The sequence below is a fragment of the Plectrocnemia conspersa genome, unplaced genomic scaffold (genome assembly GCF_051122295.1).
Source record: "Plectrocnemia conspersa isolate PC_06_02 unplaced genomic scaffold, ASM5112229v1 ptg000002l, whole genome shotgun sequence".
Taxonomy (NCBI): Eukaryota; Metazoa; Arthropoda; class Insecta; order Trichoptera; family Polycentropodidae; genus Plectrocnemia; species Plectrocnemia conspersa.
This window is the reverse complement of record NW_028277166.1, coordinates 7,234,226-7,253,334: the sequence shown is the minus strand read 5'-3', so window position 1 is coordinate 7,253,334 and position 19,109 is coordinate 7,234,226. Positions and strand designations below refer to the sequence as shown.

The 19,109-nt window shown below is 28.8% G+C and overlaps 1 protein-coding gene across 1 annotated transcript in view; it reads right to left on the bottom strand.

Annotated features, from left to right (window-relative positions):
- unc-13-4A (BAI1 associated protein 3) overlaps positions 1-19,109 on the bottom strand; it is a 68,218-nt gene that overhangs the window by 34,506 nt on the left and 14,603 nt on the right. Inside the window, exons 2-3 of the mRNA XM_088205072.1 lie at positions 17,439-17,670; positions 8,405-8,597 (exon numbers count right to left, since the gene is read on the bottom strand). Coding sequence (XP_088061198.1) covers positions 8,405-8,597; positions 17,439-17,670 — 425 coding nt within the window. The remainder of the gene's footprint in view (positions 1-8,404; positions 8,598-17,438; positions 17,671-19,109) is intronic.

Sequence of the window (19,109 nt, the reverse complement as noted above, 5' to 3'; positions counted from 1 at the left end):
AACATTTTTCAGTAGTATAATTATTATAATAAGTCGTATAAGTTTCATCATATAAGGTCAAGGAAAAAATACAGAAGTATTTCTTTAACAACAAGAAATGCTAAAAACTCATAAAAAAACTCAGAGAAGTGAACTTTTCTTTTGTACTTTATTTTGATAAAAGTACTGATAAGCTCAATGTATCTGTCTTATTATTTTTTATTTTATTTTTTTATTGTATACCTTTAACAAATGTAAACAATGAACCAGCATTGTGAATTTAATGTTTCTATATATATATATATATTTGAAATAAACTTTAATAAAAAAAATATATTTAAAAATGATAGCATGTGACCAAACATAAAGACAAGAAAGACAACTATTTAAATACTTTATAAAGCTTCAAGATGATTTTTAATCAAGCTTCGATCATATTACAAGCATTTAATAAAAGATCAATGGTTTTCTTGCTTCCTATGAGATTTCACAGTTAATTGCAAAAGTCGAAAGAGAACATATTACTGCCGAATCTTTGATTTTGTTAGCAGTGTCTTGTCATTTCAAGGGTCATGAATCAAATTTCAAATTCAATTACTCCTTTGAGAAATTATTCGCATTGAGGCGTATCGATGAATTGAAAAAAGCTAATTGCTCATTTGCAAGTTATGAAAATTGCCTTGCAAAAAGATTAATCGTCTATACGTGATAATGAATCCCTACGATAACGGCAAACTCATTAAAGAAATGCTCTTTGCCAGATAATTTAAAACTGACTTGAAAGAAGCTATGTATGAAGATAATATACTAGTTTGTGCAACCGATAAGGCTGCTTCAATGGTTGGCAAATATCTGTAAAAATTATGTGCCAAATATTTTTTGCATACAATGCGTAATCTAGCGTTGTAAGAAGGTTGAGAGGACCTTTAAACACGTCTCTCTTTTATTGTAATAAAAACAATAAATTTCATTAAATCAAGTCCACTTCGAGATCGTCTTTTTCGAGAACTCTGTAAGAAAAATGAGGAAGAATTTCAGCACTTTCTATTACACACAAAAGTTTGTTGGTTATTAAAGGGTAATTGTTTTAATTGCGTTGTTGTACTTTGGAATAGTAATGTATCTTTTATAAACGATAAAAACAATTTTGGGAAAATGGGATTTGTTTTATTTATCAGATATATTTTAAAAACTTAATTTGTTAAACAAACATTGTAATCTCATAACGTGTAAAAAGTCATTATCGCTTTCCTTAGAAAGCTTAATCTTTAAAAAAATAATATTAGACGTTTAATTAACACATTATTATCATTAAAATTGTAGTTTTTAAAGTCAAGTTTAGTTACAGTATGAAAGTCTTAATAAAAAAGTTAAAATTTTCTTGGCTTAAATAAATTTTTATTAAATAAAATACAAATTAACTTTACCCAAAGAGCTTTGTTTTAAGGATAGTTGAGATAGATATAAAGATATACAGTAGAACAAAAAACAAATTTCCCATGAAAAAAGTTAGTGAAACTATGAACTAAACATAGGCTTTCACAAAGCTTTCGTGTGTTTTTCTCAAATGTGACAAAGCGAAACTACAATTTCATTGTATCGCCTAACCTAATTTCAGCTTTATTCGTTTAAGAGATACGAGCAATTTTTCTCTTGCATCACGACCTTTTCACACGGCACGCGCGATTTTTCGTAGATACTCGCATTACGCATTATATCGAATTTCATGGCTTCCTCTTGTAGCGGTATCGCGCCAACGACCGCGAGAGGATTCTCCGCGACGGATGCTGCGTATAAAAATGCCTCTCCGCTCGAGTGGCACTCTATCAAATTTTACGCAATTTACACACGTGTATTTTTCCGTAGATATTGACAGGCGTAGTCTAGATGTGCGAGGTGGAAATATTGACAGGAGAAGCTCGACGAAATGTAACAGGAGTGTGAGGTGGAGACTTTGAACCGTACGAAATTAACTCGAAAACGATACCTGCTCTTCGAGGCTCTTTTCGAAGAAAACTTCCATCCCGCTAATTAGAAGAGATTTAATTGATTTACCTTTATATTCTGTTCGCGTTCGTAATTACAAGACTTTTCTTAACTGGCCCGTCCGTCGCTTTATGGACATACTAAAGTCGATCGAACACATTATTATCATTATAATTGCAGTTTTTCAAGTCAAGTTTAGTTACAGTATGAAAGTTTAAATAAAAAAGTTAACATTTTCTTGGCTTAAATAAAGTTCGCTCTTATACAACTGCAGACTAAAAATATAAAAACATTAAAAATTTGGTAAACCAAGGACTATTACACGCTCCTGTTTACAGCACAATTATTTAGAATTAGCCAATTAGGATTAATTAAATAATAAATTCTCCCAGACGTATTGAATTTTTTTTATAATAATTATAATATATGTACTAGTATATATAATACTTTACGTAAATCTCTAGAGATATACGTATCATAAAGACACAAAGTTTGCTTTTTTTATGGATTGTTGATATAATCGATTTTTCAGGGCTTTGTAGTAGCTAGGGTTTATCCATAATCCTGATTTTTTAATTTAAAAAAATATCTAATTTTAAATTTCTTTAGGAAGTGAAATATTTAGGTGATTACAAATATAAAATAAACTAAAAGTTATAAAAAGTACAAAGTAAACTAAATCAATATTTAATTCAATGAAATAAACAAACTTCTATAAAAATAAATTGTATAAAGATATCATATGAATTGCTTTTAGGGGGCGTAGCCCTAGGGATGGTTGACCTCGCGGCCAATGAGACTCTTTGGTGAATCCTATTAGACTGTTTTTATTAAGTAATAATTACATTTTGACTATGGACGATTACGGCGTGACGTTTCTCATGAATACGGTGAAGTTGGCGCAGGTGGTGATGTCGGTAGACGATTCTCAGGGTTCTTAGGCTACGTGCGGCGAGCGCGTGGCTGGTTCCTCAGCATGGCTGCTGATAGATCTTGGCTCTCTGGTCGTCTGTGTCTGTATCTGCTGTCTCCAAGCAGTCTGCGTCGTTGGCTCTCTGCTTGTCTGGGCCGTCTCGTATGGTGCATCCGATCGTCTCATATTTCGGACCGTCTGCCCTCTCCTCGTCCGGACTTTATATCCTATAGAGCAGGGCTTCCCAAACTTTTTCAGCGACGGAACACTTGGCAAATCCGAAAACTTTGGCGGAACACTTAGCTTATTTTTTAGGTTGGGTAATTCATAACAGTATAAATAAAAATAAAAAAATGTTAAAAAAGAAATATCATTTATTAAATCAACATAAAAATTTAAATAAATAAAACTCCTAATGACTGATGATTTTGGGTTCTTATATTACAATTTTTTTTATACAGGCATAATATTGATCAGTTGTATTCTCAGTTTTTGGATTATTTTCTTCTTCGATGATAGATGTATCAGTAGAAGTATTTGGTATTTCTTTCGTCAAATTTCCTGTTTTCAACCAAAGATCCATGGGTAGTTTTTGAATAATATGTAAATTCTGTAATATTTTTTTTTGTCAAAATGGAAAAAATCTGTATTGTAAGCAACCAGATTAAATTAATGTACAAGAAAATCGATTCATTTTTATGCAAATTTTATTTAAATCATTTATATTTCCAAAAGTATGTATTTTCGAAAACGAGTTTTTTGCTTGGCTCCAGACTTTCAAATTCTTCAGAAAGGGTTTGTATTGTGGTGATTGATTGCGTCCGTACCGTTTTGTCACAAAAGGGATTCTCTTAACGACCCGTGTTGTGTGTGGTCAAAAAAAATCCCTCTTGTGCCATGATTGTGCTCTCATTGTTATTGAATAAACGTTTTTGATCATGGTCATTAGCAATGAGACAATCGCCCTTTTAAATGTGCCTATATGTGTAGTCACCACATGCTAATAAAAAATCTAAATTTCTAAAACATATTAATTTTTTTATCGATTTGGAAAACAAAATAAGTTGAATAATCTTTATATAATAAATTTAATTTCTTCTCTATCCAATAAATGGTCTAATTATAAATCTGTCATTATTTCGTCACATAAATATTTATTGACTGTCGTAAAATAATTTCAAAAGTGGCTTTGATGGTTTTGGAAAGAAAAAGATTAAATAAACAAAGTTAGCATTCTCGATAAAACAAATTAAAATATTTTAACTAGATGTTTGTTATTCGATTATAATTATTGTTTTAAAATAATAAAGTATATTTCTGTTTTAAATAGTAAATAGTAAACACTTTTAACCGAATAACGTCGCAAAATAAATATTCTTGTTTTTTGCATACAAAGTGTTAATATATTAATGAAAAGTACTTTAAACGATATTTAGTTATCTATTAATTAAATAATACTAAACATAAAATTTGCATTATTTACGAAAAATATGAAATAACACATTTTATATACAAATAAATTTACATATCTCTATTTAAAAATAATCGAGCTACTTAAATCAGGTATTTATTTATTGTCAATTTATGCTAAAAAGTAATTTACTGTTTTCTATTTTAAGAAAACTGAATGCTCTATTTTAAGAGCCATCAGTGTTAGTCAGACAGAAGTGATTCTAATATGAATAATTATTAAATCAAATTTTTCTTATAGATTAATATTTAAAAAGATTTGTATAGTTTTAGAACGAATCACTTTAATTTTACACCATTTCTAATGGAGAAATTTGTAAAATATGAAAAAGGAAATATGCTCGTCAAGTTTCACTGCATATTGATTAAAATTACAAAACCATACATTTGCGTTGAACCGACAATAAATTTGACGCTCTCCAAATTTAACACAATACCCAAAATTACTCACCCATATTTCATATCATAGTCATTTTGATAAAATATAGGTGACACTCGTTTGCTTGTGTGTATAATACGCATTAATACAAACTACAAACAAGAATTGAATCGAACAATTAACAAACATTCAATAGCCGACTCAAAAGTTCGCTTTGTGAACTTCGACTTTGATCTTTGAGTGGTCCACCATGATGTAGCTGAAGCTGAAAACTTTACCGCCACTCGAACATAAGCACACTTAGTCTCGTTTCTCCCTTTTTAGTGTCTCGCTCAGTCGGTTTAATACGAAAAATAAATACATGCCTGATCAATGTACCGTCTTATTCTCAGATATTCACCCGCCTTGTATATCGAACTCAAAATAAAACATTATGCAACATGGCAGAGGTAACATATTCTAGGAATTTAATAATTCTGCATTACCCCTACAAGTATGTTTCGGTACGGTAAAAGCTTATATTTTATGTGTATATAATATAAAACGCGAATGCGAATATCGTATTGGAAAATCAATGATCTGCCTAATTCTATATTGGAACCCAATATATTTATAGAAATTCAAAACATGTTTACAACTTAGCTATGCGAGCGAAATGAAATATTATTTTACAATAATGATATTTAGTATTATCTATTCACACAAAACTCTAAGAATAATATTTTGTAATAATATTTATGAAAACCTATTTTTAGGATATGATCTTATCAAAATATAAGAAAATAATATTATTTTAAATATTGTAAATACATAAAGGAAATCTCTGCGATATGAGAATATTTATTTATAAATCCATGCTAAAAGCGAATAGTATTTTATCTCATATTTATATTTTTCAATATGATATTAAAATATGAAACTACGAGTACAATGAAGAAGACAGTAAAATAAAAATCTTAAAATAACGATAGAACTCTTGTGGGAATATCGTTACTAATAACTCTTAAAGCTGCCAGAAAGATTACGCTGACATTATTATATTAGTAATAAAAATATAAAGGTATGAGTGAAAGATAAAATTTTTTGTGTATGAGTGTAGTAGATTGTTATGAAACGACTCTCCTAGAATAGGCTAGTAACTTAAAATATTAGTTTGTTAGTAATTTCACAGTTGCGAAAAAGGTACTACATCAAAGTAACAAGTCTTAACCTTTTTAAATAGGATAAAATCGCTCTCACGTTTTTATCCTGTTTAAAAAGGTTATACATAGATTTTGCAAACCATACGCTATAAGTTATAAGTCATAGGTAAAAACTTTTTGTTTCTTATTAAATTAGCTAGCATTTTTTTTAAATATTTATGTTATCTTATTAAGGTTTTGAACTAATGGGTTAGAATGATTTTTATTTCTGTCATGGTAATTTACTTTAAGTTTATCGAAATAATCGCGTAAAGTGTTTATTTTTAAATCTTTATGTATATTAGATATAAATAATCTATAGGCTTATTATAGATATAAATTATCTTATGAATGGGTATCATCATAAATATATAACATGATAACAAAATCTAATTTTAGCGCTAGCTTTAATCGGATATCAAAGATCCGTTATTTGAATTGCATTACGTCGGGCGGCGGAATGGCTTTAAGGAATCCTATTTTTTGTAACGTATTATGTAACTGTATTACATAATCCATGTGAAATGCACAAAATGTTTTTTTTATAACTTGTCCACAGTATCGTTGTTTTTTTTTTTGATAAATTAAATATTTTTTAATACTATAACTTGGGTTTTATTAATCGTTTTTCAACACTTTTGCTTTGGCTAAATACACATCTAGCGTTTTTGTTACTAAATATTTTTTATTTATAAGATGTAGATGTTTATATTTTTAATTTTTTATATAGAAAATATATTAATTGTACATAATTTTATATATAAAACTGGTTATTAAAAATTATGTTATATAATAAATAAACAACAATAAACCTGACTATTACAATATATTATTTATATATTTTTTTTTTTTAAATATTAAAAAATAATATATACTATTTTTTTAGAATAATCTATAACCCAAAACTCAATAAATACATAATCATAAAAAATATTAATAATGATTCTTAAATGTATTTTATAAGAAAATAAAATATAATTATGATCAATGTGTATTAGACGTATCTATAATTTAATTATATATTTGTAACAAAACACATGTTTTACAGTGTAATAGTTAACCTAACTAATAATAGTTTAATAAACTAATTTAAATTACTCAGAGTTTATAAATGGCTTGAACTAAACTTTATTATACATTGTAATTTTTATATTATCAACATTAGATAGTTATGGTAAAATATTTTCATTAGTTGCTAGAAAAGTTTTTTATTTTACTTTTTTCTTAAATATAATATTATTAGCCGTAATAGATTATTACGTATGTATTTTAGTAGCACCTTATTAAGTTTAATTATTGATTTTGATATTAATTAGCTATTGAAGTTAAGCTGAAAAATAGGCATTTTTTTAATATAAACAAATATTGTTAGAATAACTTCAGACTCTTCTCATTAAATATTAAAACAAAGATGGGAATTCTTTTCCATAAAAAAGCAACATTTTTGTGTGTCCTTAATGCAGGTGATTCAGCGGCAAAATATGCTCGTGAACTAAACAAGATTATGGTGTAAATGCCAAAGTAGTTATCAAAAAAATGGCAGAAGCTAGAAGACAAATAGAAAGTCGTTGGCATATTTTTTTTCAGTTGATAACGATCAACTAAAGGTGTAAATTTACTCAGAATAACGCACAAAGTTTTGAGAGCTTGCAATAAAAAAATAAAAATAAACTTTCGAACTTAATGATGGCGATCGAGCGACACGCATAATGGTTGGACAAAAATAAAGCAGTTCGGAAAACCAAAATTAAATAAAAATAAAATGATATGTGCTATTTATAATCCTCTTAATTTTTTTAAACATAGCAAAACCAGTACATCTAAGAGTTATTAAGAGATCCACAAAATTCATTTTGTGGATCCATTGATTCTCTTGAACGATAATGCGTAAACATTAAAATTTATATGAGTCGGTCTATGAAATATCATAGCATGACAAAATCTATACACACAAGACATCTTACTTACAGTTTGAGCATATCGATAACTTATTTCAGGGCAAGATTCATTACAAACAGACGTTTATTTAAAGATTCTATTAATTTCAGAACTATGGAACAACACCAACGCAATTGACAACTGAAAATAGAATCAGTATACAAAAGTTGGATCATGAAAAAAATATATAAGTAAAATAATTTAATACGCAATAATAAACAGCAAATTCAATTTTGTTCAGAAGGATCCTCGAACTGATGTGGGTAATACATTTTATTTCCTCACAAATCCGAACGGCTCTTAAAACCCAAGTAAGACCCTTTCTTTCAATGCCAAATTGATTATACGAATTTCCTATTAAACGCCAACGTGTAAGATTTGAGCGTGAAATTAATTAGACTTTAAACAAGTTTGCGGCTGTGAAATGTTCAGCCGACGTTTTTCAGACGTTTCCTGACGTCAGCTCTTATTGCGAATTTCCCCAAATAATTATAAAATAATCTGACTTTGATGTGTATTTTTTCAACCCTAATTAGTTTATTTTTGTGAGAAACTTACCTCTATGTACAGTGCCTCTTTATCGTGCAGGTTCATCTCACTGGATACCTGCTGAATTCCAAGAGCCGACTCGCAGGGCGGAGGCTGCTCGGCTCGAGCTTCACCAGCTCTGAGAGCCCCGAGCCTTCGATTTTCTTGCTTCCACGAAAGCGCCGTGAAGCTTTCGAAATACGAACCGTCCGTCTCTTGAACTCTGTAAATAAACATAATTCAGCGAATTTAGTATTTAATATTAATTTCATTATTAAAAAACGCAGTATAAAAAAGTTGTTTTAAAAATTATAATTCAGCTTTATGTGCGGTGTCGGTTAACCGAGGAATTTTGGTGATAAAAGCGCCTTAAAAAAATTGTGGGGAGAAAAATATGAGACACTTGATGTTTATAATTTTTATATTATATAATATGATAATATCAGATTATCCCATAAGTAAATAATCTTTTATTAACATATGTTTTTACATTTACAACACACTTTTTAATTATTTTGAATCAAGAACAAAGTTTAATTTATTTTCTTTTATCCATGACTTTGAACGGAAAAGTCCTTCTGTGCATTTATAACATTATCCACGTCAGGCAATCGTTTTCCGTTCAAATGATTTTGCAAACTTCGGAATATGTAGTAATCTGATGGGGCGATGTCTAGAGATTATGGGATTATTTCCCAATCAAACTTTGATCGATTTTAAAAACTGCTCAATATCCAATCGCGATTGAATGTAAATACGTTCATTCCTTGCTATAGATTATTTTTGCTTAATTTATATGGCACGAATTATTCCCATTTAGAGTATTTCCTCGTCCTTTAGGTATTGATGACTAAGCTATTGGGTGAATTATATATAACAGCTGCCCTAAATATACATTCATCCAATTTCACGGGTCTTTTAATCTTTGCGGCTAACAATTAATTTTGTCTGTAAGTTGAACTTATATTTTTTTCATATATTTTAACACTCACAAAGTTTATGTACTTCATGATGTATCTCACCGTACGCGCCTGGATATTTGTTAAAAGTCGACTAATTAAATGATGCTGCTACCAAAACTGTATAATAAAACGCAGTTGATTGTAAATATTGAAAATTATGTACGCAATTATTTTCCGTGAATATAAATAAGTCACTAGTTCACTAATTTCTTATTAATTACGCATTAATTCTTTAAAAAAGTGTTGTACACATGTACTAAAAATAAAATTCATTAAATATCAACCATAATCCATAAGTTTAATTGTAGTACCTCGTATGTGTGCTATTTTATATTGATACATTCATATCTGGTAATAAATTTATTACAACGAGGATTATTTTTGTACATAAAAGTAAATAACATATCTCTCTATATAAAATGTATAAATGAAAAATTCTAGCGAGTTATTTTTTTATTTTTTATGTTGACATTGTTTAATGGAATTCTTTAGAGTAAGCGTGTAACAATTTTATTATACAAATATACCGAACATCGTAAATACCTCATGTTTATTTTAGACATTAAATGGAATTTTTAAACATTTCATAATTGTATGCCACTTTTGCTATCAATTTTTAAATATGCTGTGGCAATTTGAGCTCCACGTTTACCGACAATATAGTAATAAAAACATGGCAGCTCAATTAAGCTAATATATACGTAGATCAAAGATCGGTTATCAAAATATTTAATTTTTACTTAAAACTTATATTTAATGAAGCATGATATTAATGGCTTATTATTGTGGCACGTGTGATTTTTTATGCTAGCTACTTTTAAATAAGTGCCTTATCAGCACTGAAAAACCAATGAATAGGTTTTTTGAAAGCAAAAATGTATCACAGGTGCTCGATTATATTCGGTTCTTAAAAGCCACAGAATCTAATATATTATGCCCAAAAAAGATAAATCGCTCGAATTGTTCAGAAGGTCACGCTTAGGGCGTCTTAAATATAAAGCAGCCAGACTAAACAATCATAGTGTTATACAACACTCTATTATTTTACAAATGAAAAGTTTTTCCACCGTCTGAATTAGTATCATTAAAATATATAACCTCATCGCGTTCTTTATGCATGAATAGAAACAAGCTCGTTTGTTTGTCAAATGTTATACCATGTCATTGACACGTGTAAATGAAGGCTTCTAGAGTAGAAATGGGTGAAATTTGTCAGTGAAGCGACTAAAGGTTGTTTGGGGGTGTAGTGTTTTTATATTTAGAGTCAAATGATACGTGTCTGAGGCTTTAATATATTTAAATTTAATCAATTAACTGATTGGATGCATTCACAACACGATATAGTGACAAATTCGTAATATAGAGTGAATTGGTGGCGTCATATTGACACATACCCTTTGAAAGCATCGCACATTATTAATTAAATATTGCTAACGAAATGTACATATTTTTAATATAAATAATGTAAAACTATTGATTGATTTAAAGTTTTTTTATATTATTTGTAGTAATAGTAATTTAATTAAATTATGTTTTAATATATTTTAGTTTAATATATATTTAAAATAGAGCTTTCATTACTTAATCATATTTTCAACACTAGTATGTGATTATGCTTAAAATATGATAAAAATACAAAATCAAAATATTTTGAAAATACGAAAAATTATGTTAAATGTACTAAAAGTACAGAATAAAATACAAAATAAATAATATTTAAATAATAAAAGGTGAATTCTTAGCGTATTGTAAAAAAAATTAACATAAATCTATACTGATTTGTTCTAAATAAAAGTGCATAAAACTCTAACGCAACTTTAAAAATACATTTTTTATACATTAAAAAGATTAATAGCTATTTATAAAAAAAAGTGTATTTCGATTGGAATTATTTTTATATTACAATCACTAATTCCGATCTCAGACGCGATTGAAATTTAAAAACATTAAGGTGCATATTGGATTACAACCCAAGTATTTCAGGTCAATAATCAGAGACTTATACCATTCGTAGGTAGTTCGTTATGTAAAAATAATATTAGTGGGTAGTTAAAACCGAATCATAGAAGTGCTTCGCTTAGCTGTTTACTTTTTGTTGGTTTGGCGTTTTAGTAAAAAATATTTTGCGATTAATAAATACGCTAATTTATGTCAATAATTCATTATATAGGCTTTCGAGGTTATGTATTTTTTGCATATGTTTTATTGTAACATGATTGAAAAAAGCCCAATGCGTTACAATGGGGTAAATATAGTTAACAATTACGAAGTGTGTAATGTATCATCTCAGATCAAAGCTTACAACATATATTTTATTTATTATAAACTGTTATTAGAGCTTACACTTAATTTAAGTCACTATGAATGAATTATTATAATCATTCATTACATATGTAAGGATAAGAAAATAATTATTAATCAATCATTAAAATTATATAATAATCAATAATTCCAATCTCTCTGATGGGATATATATTAAAAATCATTAGGGTCCATATGTAATTTGATTCCAGGTCCAGATCACTTTTGCACGTTATAAGAGTCATAAAAAGTAATAATAACTATTTTGTGTGATTTACAAAATAAACGGAATTTTAGCGGCATGGCTAAAAGGAATATTCTACAACAAGCCAAGCAATGCATCTTTTTTCCAAAAGCTAGAACAGAATTTATTGTGAGTAGCAAAAGTAACGAGCATTCCTTAAAAAATGAACAATCGTTACCCAAACACCTAAAAGTAACTAGAAAAATACCGTATTCAGCAGGTCTTACTAATTTGTTTTGCGATTTATGCAACTCAAGTTAAATGCACTTGTTAAAACCATTCCCAATTTCACTCCAAATAATCAAGGATTAAGCAAGGAGTAGAGGGTCGTTGATCGCCTTTCAATTCACTTATACTAAGACGATTTGGTAAATTTGAAATATACGAGAATTTGATATTGAGCTCACATGCAGAGGAGCATACGCAGAATCTTCACAGATTTTCTGAACCTACGTTTCTAAATTTTAAATGCAAGCAGCCGCTTTTATTTCGACCGTAAGATTTTGTCCAGTCAAACAGTTACTTTAAAGCGCCAATAGCTTATCCCACAACGCAGCGCTACGGCACGAACAACATAGCATATGTTACAATTGCATTTAATAACAAGCGCATGTCTTAAATCGTCAATATGTACAATTAAAAAGTTAATCATTACGTATTACAATAAAAATAAACGAGCACTTAAATTCTTAGCAAACATTTCTCACGATTCACTCAAATATTTGTTTTGGCATTTCGAAGAAGGCAATATTGGTGTTAGTGATCAGCTAGGCTCTGGAGAGGCACACCAATTTAGAGCCCATTAATCGCATGTCTTGGAAAAGTAAATAATGCTTATTGATTATTCGCTTAATACTTAGAGAAGGGTGACCAGATTTTTAATGCTTAAATCTCTAATAAAATTCATGTTTTACAACTAAAATAAATTAATAAATTAGGACATGTTCAGAGAATATATATATATACGAATTTAATAAATTCGCCCGAAGATGGCTGGTGTGATCTATTCGAAATATCACGATAAAGAATCGATATGCGGGACACACGATAACGCCTCAATAACATAATATTCGCGAGAAAATATATATATTTATTTTTTATATTTTTCGTAACAACTCCAGCATTGTTAATTTTTTCTGTATCACGTAATACGAGACGACTGGTCACCGTAACCAAGAGTCACTCGCAACTGATGTAATCAACTTGATTACACGACAGACACAAAGGTTTTGAGCCAAAAGTACACAGTAACCAGATTTTGGAATTCCGCATCTAGCGTTAATGTTAATTCAGTCCAGAGAGAATCCAAGGTCGATTTCGATTTTATATGATGGTCAGCCTGAACATCAAAGGATTGGTATATTACAGTATGCGAGGCTTTATACAAATATGCCTCAAAGGAATTTGCGCTTGTTACTTACTATAATATTATGATAGAACGCTCTACTTAGGATATCTTTACTGAACCGTAAAAATACAGATTTACTTGACTTTCTCGCCCAGAAGTTGCTGAAATTGCTATAGAAAGACTTATTGTGTGTATACTTTTGGGTTTTCGAATTTATAAGATTCGGGGGCGCATTTATTATGTAATTTATCATTAGACTATTGCCTTCTTAATGGACAGTTGTATGTATTATTTTTATATTGAAAGTTGTTTTATTATATATTAAAATGAAAGTTAGCTCTTTAATAGCTTGCCTCAATTTTTATTTTACAAAGATATTATTTTACACGATGTTCGATTTACGTATATGTGAATGTACGTACGAACATGTATAATATATGAAATAAAATATATCAAAGGAGTTCGTCAGAGAGAAGATAACGATCAACCGAATATATTTCAAAAGCGTACCATGTCTTAAAATGTACGTTACGAACGTGCTAAATATTTGAAGGTTTATTTTAATTCTAAGTTTAATTATTATGTATTTTTAATATTTATGTATAGTACATAGAATATTACAGCTTTGGCTTATTCCACTAATTTGCGTTTATTTTTGAGATATACTAAAACAAAAGTAATAGTAATGATGATAATATATAACATATAAAAATATTTATTATATTTTTATATCATATATTATCAATGTAAATATTCCAATACAAATCAAACCATAAGACCTCTATTATGTTTAACGCAATTTTCAATGTTAAATGTGTTTTAATAATATGTTCTTAAATGGTATTTATTTACCATCACTTAACACAATTCGGTTTATAAATGATTATTATTTAAAACCGAATAAAACATATGTGAAGATTTTTCTGGTTTTAAAGTCGAAGAGGTGTGACTTTGCATGCAAACAACCGCCGAACAATATATTTTATAACCATTTATATAAATAAATATAGGAGGTTTAAAAGTCAGGAAATGTTTGCTGGCGTTTCAAGTTGTATTATTGTCGGCTGTGATTTTGGTGGAGTATATGTTCTCGTGCTGCTCATGTGTCATTAAATACATTATTATATGAAAGTGTCTTTACAAACATATACCTGATGTTGTGACGTTGTCTGTAAAGACGGTATGATCGATCGACTTGTAATTTGTATTTGACTTTTAGAGCAGAAAAAACACACGCATGATAGGTAATTATTATACGAAAATATCCTTATATACATATACCTGACGTACACACGTATTTCGACATTTACCAATACATTTATTATATGGTACTACTATATTAACTGTTGATGGATTTAATTTTACAAAGCAATCTACGCGTTTAATCAAACGTGTCTCGCACGTTCATCATGGTTATCGTCAATAACCAGTTACCGAACGACGTTCAGGATTTCGAGTGGTGCAAATCCGTGGTTACTATAGCATAGTACATTTGACAAAGGGTATTCCCAAAAGGCGGTGCTTCGGGTAATACTGAATTGCAGACTCAAAATCAATGGAAGCTATGATTTCGAAAGACAATAAACTCGGTCTTGTGATGGGAATTAATGTTGATTAAAACCCTTTTCAATGCTTGGTACACGAGCTTTAATTATATAAATGTGTACCTTGTATTTATGTAAAATGCTATTTACTGTACAATTTACAATACATATTCTTACACAATAAAATCAATATGATTTTAATTTTAATCTAAATTTATAACCGATAGGAATTCTAAAGTCTTGATCTTATTAAAGTGACACAATATTTTAAAGTCCCGGAAAATTCTAAGAAATCGAGATTATTTTATTTAGAAAGGTATCAAGCTTACGAAAAATTATATTGTAATGATAATTCAATTATTAAATATTTTTTAATGAATAATTTTATAATAAAATAAATGGATGAACTTTTTGGAATATTTCTAAAAATCGGATCAATTTAAAGCAATTAAATAATAAATAAAATGTATGGTTAAATCAAGGCTTAAGAAATATTAAAAACGTGAGTCAAATAAATAATAGATTCGTTAAATTTTTGATCAAAATCTGAAATTCACAAAAAAATCAACAACATACGACGGATACCAAAATAAAAAAATAACGTATTTGACTCAAAAGTCGAACTAATATTAGCAAAAAAGGCAACCATCCCTTCTTGGAATAACACATGAACATTTGTTGTTTAGAGAGAGCCAGAATAGTAATACTTCATTGTTGATAATATATGACTGATAATAAATGATAATATATATTTTGATATAATCTAAATTGAAAAATTAGATAAATATTAACGTGATAGGTATTATATATGATGATGTAATGTACAATTACTATATTTATTTAATTACATAAAAAATACTAAGCATATTAGAACTACAAAAAAATCTGTAATTTATGTAAGGGAAAAAAATTACCAAGATATTAAAGCATTATTAATATATACCAAGCTGAATACATAAAAACATTTAAAAATGTGTCATCTTGCTTCTACAGTAACATGTGCTTTTGACATTGTGTGGTTACGTTTAAATTTGATATTCTCGTTGTCTCTGATATTTGTGATAAGTTATGCAAATATAAGTGAAAAAATAACAATATTCTTTATTCGTTGGTAATCGTTGCTTATTAAAAAGTTTTTATAAAATTAGTATTAAAATTACTTTAATGAATTTATTTTGGATAAATTAAAGCAAAGAAAGTCTAATATAAACACAAATAGTCTGATCAATTTTTATCCATGCTTGTTAGGAATGGAGTAACAGCAGTAACACATTTTGTCTAAACTGTCAGTCTTTTAAAATAAAAAATGAATATATAAAGTAAATTGTATAATAATTCCTCGAGTTGGTCATAAAACTTACATAGTTTTTGGGGTGTTAAACGTAAATATCTGTTCCTCTTTCGACTACCTAGATTAAAAATGCATTAAAATGTGGATTATAACCAATACTTGTCTCTAACTTGTCATTAGCATATATCGTAATGGCGTATTTAAAATTTTAGGATATCAATAGTATTTAAAATACAATTACTTTAATAAAAAATTCCAGTTTTGGTTGTTCATTATTTAAAATAAAAATATAGCTTATAACTTTTTTTTGTATAAATGTATTAAATAGCAGACAAGCGGTCTAATATTTTTTAGAGGTTCATAACCAAATTATTAGCTTGTATTTCTTAACCACTTAAACAAATTAATTTTTAAAAGAAGTTTACGAATTATTTAAAAAATATTTTATATGAATTATTAAAGATTATTGTACTAGCATCATTATTCAGTTAACAAAGTATTTAATATTTATTTAAAAAATTCGAGAAAAAATGATATTTGTCGTTAATTTTTAATATATTCGAAAACGCGTGTCTATAAAAATGGATAATAAGATTAAGTAGCTAAATAATCATTTCGAATAAAATATGGAAAACGCAAATAAAGTATTTTTTGTGAGATTTTAAGATATGTTAGTGCAATGCAATGTTTGTTGAAGAACCTAATTTGTAACGGTGATACTAAAAAAACTGGCAACTTTTTCAGTTGGTAATGATCAAGAATTCAAGGTTTTGCAGAAAATTTTGGCGTTAGTACAGTTTTAGATCGCCTAAAGCAGCTAGGAAAATAAAAATATTTGACATATGGGTTCTACTTGTATTGTTGTAACGTGCGACGAAAGTTAATTTTTATCGACAACAAAAAGCGATCTATAAAATGGTTGGATAGAAAATAAAGTTAAATGATAACAATCTGTTCAGGATTATTTAAAACAAATGGGTTCCAAACGCCTAAGACAATGGTTGAATGTATACTCATACTACTTTCATATTTTCTGGCTGTGAATCCAGTTGCTCAAAGTTTAGATATATATATATCAAAATCGTTTTCTGATATTGTATATATGAATTCAAACTGACAACAAAGCATATACGGAACGGTTATTACTGAACAGTTGTTCTCATAATACGCTTGAACAACACAGACCAGATGTTCACAAGAGAAATTCGTGTTTTATTTATTTACACCCATTACAAACTACACAGTACCCATTGAATTACGAAAGATATTTATGCCCCATCCTGTATTCTACAAGTATGTTGTACATATTGTCAGATTTACAATCACTTTGGAGCTATAATATAAATTGTATTTAATAATTAACAAGTGGCTTACCCAGAAGTGGCATGCTGATCGACCTCCGGCCAGGAGAGACGGCGTCGGCAGAAGGCGAGCGGAGGCCTATGGGGCGGCGCCGCGGGGCTTGTCGACGTATTCTGCTCTCTCCTCGGCTGGCGCAGTGAGCCCCCGCGGAGCGTGCGCCCGGGCGGCGGCGCCAGGCACTCGAGAGTGCGGCGTCTGTTGGCCAGGACGCTGGTTCCAGGCGCCGGCACCACTTTCGGAAAACCTGCAAAACAAAAACCAACGTCTAAGTATGTGTGGAGAGAACCACTTGTGGATGCAGCGGGACACTTGTTGATTATAGATACACGTACAATGTGAGTCACTGTATAACACAATAAAGAAAAATAATAACTTCAACGGCTTATATAGTGTGATAAAAAATAAAGAAAATTTAAATTAATATTAAGTGATGATTTATTTATCAATATTGGTATCGTCCCCTTCAACCCTTAAATGCATGGTGTTGCAGTAACTCAGTCTACGTTCAATAAAGAAACTCTATTGCATAATGTTACATATGTGTAACAAACACCGAGCCATTGTGTTTTCAAATTATTCTGATAGATGTCTCTGTATGCGTAATAATGCCATAAAAAAATCGCAAATGGGTGCAAATGTGTCACATTTTTGGGAATTTTAACATTTGTTTTCATTGGTGCTAGTGGATATAAAACGAAATAAAATTTATTTACTCCAAAAAGGTAAGTTTACCATTGTTTATTTATTTAAGATTTTTATTTTTTGTAATAGTTGCATAAAATAAACAAAACATGCAGTTGTAGACACTGGCCCATATTGACAAAGAGAAACAGATGCAAAATGCCAAAATGCAATGGAATTTCACAAATAATGTGTGAAAAATGTGGTGTGGACTTATGTTTTAATAAGAAGAAAAATTGTTTTAAGAATTTCCACTTGTATATATTTTTTTTATATTTATAACATTAATATACTTTGTTCGCGTTCTGAACGATGTTGCATATTTACAACAAGCATTCTTTTTTATAAATATAATCCACAAATAAACCTAAATATTTTTTTAATTATTTTTGCCTTAATTTTCAGCCTAATTTTAGTATAAAAATATTTTGATATTGAAAAAATCATGCATTTAAGGGTTAATGTAATCTTTATTAAATAGTATACACTAAAAAAGTTTTTCTAAGATCTATTTTTAGAATCAATATAATTTCTGTAACCTTTCGTTGATCAGGGTAGTATGCTATTTTTATTATGGCATTTAATATAAATGTAATGAATTTTATGCCTTTCTCTAGCAATTCCTTTACTAATTTTTCTATAATTATTATAGGTCATATCCTGTTGAGTTTAGATCCTTTATTATGGCTGTTTTTATTTTGTGAACTATAAACAATCTTATTTGTGCGTTTTGGGGTATTCACGTACTTCTTTTTTGGTTTCAGGTTGGAAATCCAGCGAGTATGGTTTAAAAACAGTTTCCAGATTTTTTTATACAAATTTTTAAAATTAAATCGTGTGTTTTACTACATATTTGTGCAAATCATTATTTTTCACCATAAACAAAATAATATCAAAAATCAAATATCGATTCTATTTTATTTATGTTACTAGTGAGTCTGTATTTTATTTAGTAAAACTATTGTAAACATACATAAATAGTTAAAATAAACTCTATTTATG